At 42.5% G+C, this 1,797-nt stretch overlaps 1 protein-coding gene across 1 annotated transcript in view; it reads left to right on the forward strand.

Moving 5' to 3' along the window:
* Window positions 1-1,212, forward strand: part of LOC135091222 (protein FAM200C-like) — a 1,498-nt gene extending 286 nt beyond the window's left edge. Inside the window, exon 2 of the mRNA XM_063988666.1 lies at window positions 1,057-1,212. Within this exon, the coding sequence (XP_063844736.1) occupies window positions 1,057-1,212 (156 nt within the window). The remainder of the gene's footprint in view (window positions 1-1,056) is intronic.
* Window positions 1,213-1,797: the final 585 nt, after the last annotated feature.

Below are 1,797 nucleotides of genomic sequence, written 5' to 3' on the forward strand. Positions count from 1 at the left end.
CTTGGGGAAAGGTGGGTATTTTTTTTAAGAAAAAGTTTGCCCCCCCGATTCCCCCCAACCCCCAATTCCTCAAACAAGCTTCAGGAACTGTGGGGAATCGGGTGTTTTGGGGGGGTTAAAAATAAGTGAAATAAGGGTGTTCAAAAATCTAAGGAAATTTCCCTTAATATATAGAATTTTCCTAACCTAACCTAGCCTAGCTAGGGGAGCTGCGGTACCCCCTGGACCACCCCCCACCATCTAGGACGTTAACCTAACCTAGGCCGTGGAGGGGAGGGAAACCCCGCGCTAGAGCGTTAATCTAGCCTAGCTTAACTAATCTAACCTAGCATAACCTAACGAGGGACTTAAAAAATTATATCATAATGTCTTACCGGTGTGATGTGGAGAGTCTCAAGGTGATGGAGATGGATACAACATGGCGGCTTCCTTAACAAACACATGGAACCTCTACCTTACGTCTATATATCGCATCTTAGCATTGCTGTTGCTAAATATCCCACATAATGATTTTTTTCCTGCCGAACACTGTCACTATTCGCATCACCTCCCTCCGCTGGGTAGCCATATTAACAAATGATAGTGACCCTTTGTCAGAAAGCCTGACACGTCTCTAAAACAAATAAAAAGTGTAACCGAACCTACCGTGGAAAGTCGTAATTGTTGGCCTCACTGGTGGCACCGCGTGATTGGAGGGATCAGCTGTATAGATACCATGAAATCTTAATATGCCGCTAGCCACAAATCCCAGTTATAAACAAAAAAAAATAATTTCAATGTTTACTCTTGACTGGTGCAGAGCTCGCTGGACTTAGAAAATATCGAATTTCTCCACACTCTCGAGTGTTATTACAGCCATACTAGACATGTGCCCACCATTTTTTCTACGTTTACGGCAAGATCACCAAACCTTCTTCATAACATGTGAGTTTCGTGCTTGTATGTAGCACGGACGTGATACCCAGATTAACCGAAAGGTGCTCAAACGTTTTTTTTTTTTTTTTTTTTTTTTTTGCCATGTGTACGAGTATGCAATTAGTCCTGTTTTTGCAACAGCAGCAACATTGTCATGCAGATTGCTTCGAAAATTCTGAGTTCATTCTCATTTTGGTGTACATGGCCGATATCTTCGATGCTCTCAATCATCTCAATCAGCAGATGCAAGGCGGTGGCGCCAACATCATCAAAGTGGAAGAAAAACTGAAGACTTAAAAAAAAAAAAAAAAAGCTACCGTTATGGAAACGACGAACAGAGAATGATAACTTCGCAAACTTTCCTCTGCTGGACGACTGTGTAAGATCGAAGACGTGTCTGGAATCGGAGACATTTCTGTACCCGGGTAACTGAAGCAAGCAATTGCCATGCACATAGATAAGTTCGCAAAGTCTCTCGACGGATACTTCCCCACCAGAGACTCATATCCAGCATGGGTGAGACACCCGTTCCACTTTCAGTGTTGCTACATTAGATGTCAATGATGAGTACCTCGACGAAATCATTGAACTTCAGCAGAGCCAGGTTCAACAACAACTCTTCAGAACAACAACGTTCGAACGTTCTGGTGTCCTCAAATTGTAGCGTACCCTCCTATTACTAAGAAAGCCTTTGAGATACTCATACCGTTTGTTACAACGTATCTTTGCAAGCAATTCTTTTCGAGGATGATAGACATAAAAACAAAGAAAAGGAACAGACTTTGTTGTGAAAATGAAATGAGAGTGGCACTTGCCAAGGTGAAGCCAGGCATTTCTGAATTTGTCTCTGAAAAGCCACAGCAAAAAGTCACATTGATTTGC

This window comes from Scylla paramamosain, chromosome 37 (genome assembly GCF_035594125.1).
Source record: "Scylla paramamosain isolate STU-SP2022 chromosome 37, ASM3559412v1, whole genome shotgun sequence".
NCBI lineage: Eukaryota > Metazoa > Arthropoda > Malacostraca > Decapoda > Portunidae > Scylla > Scylla paramamosain.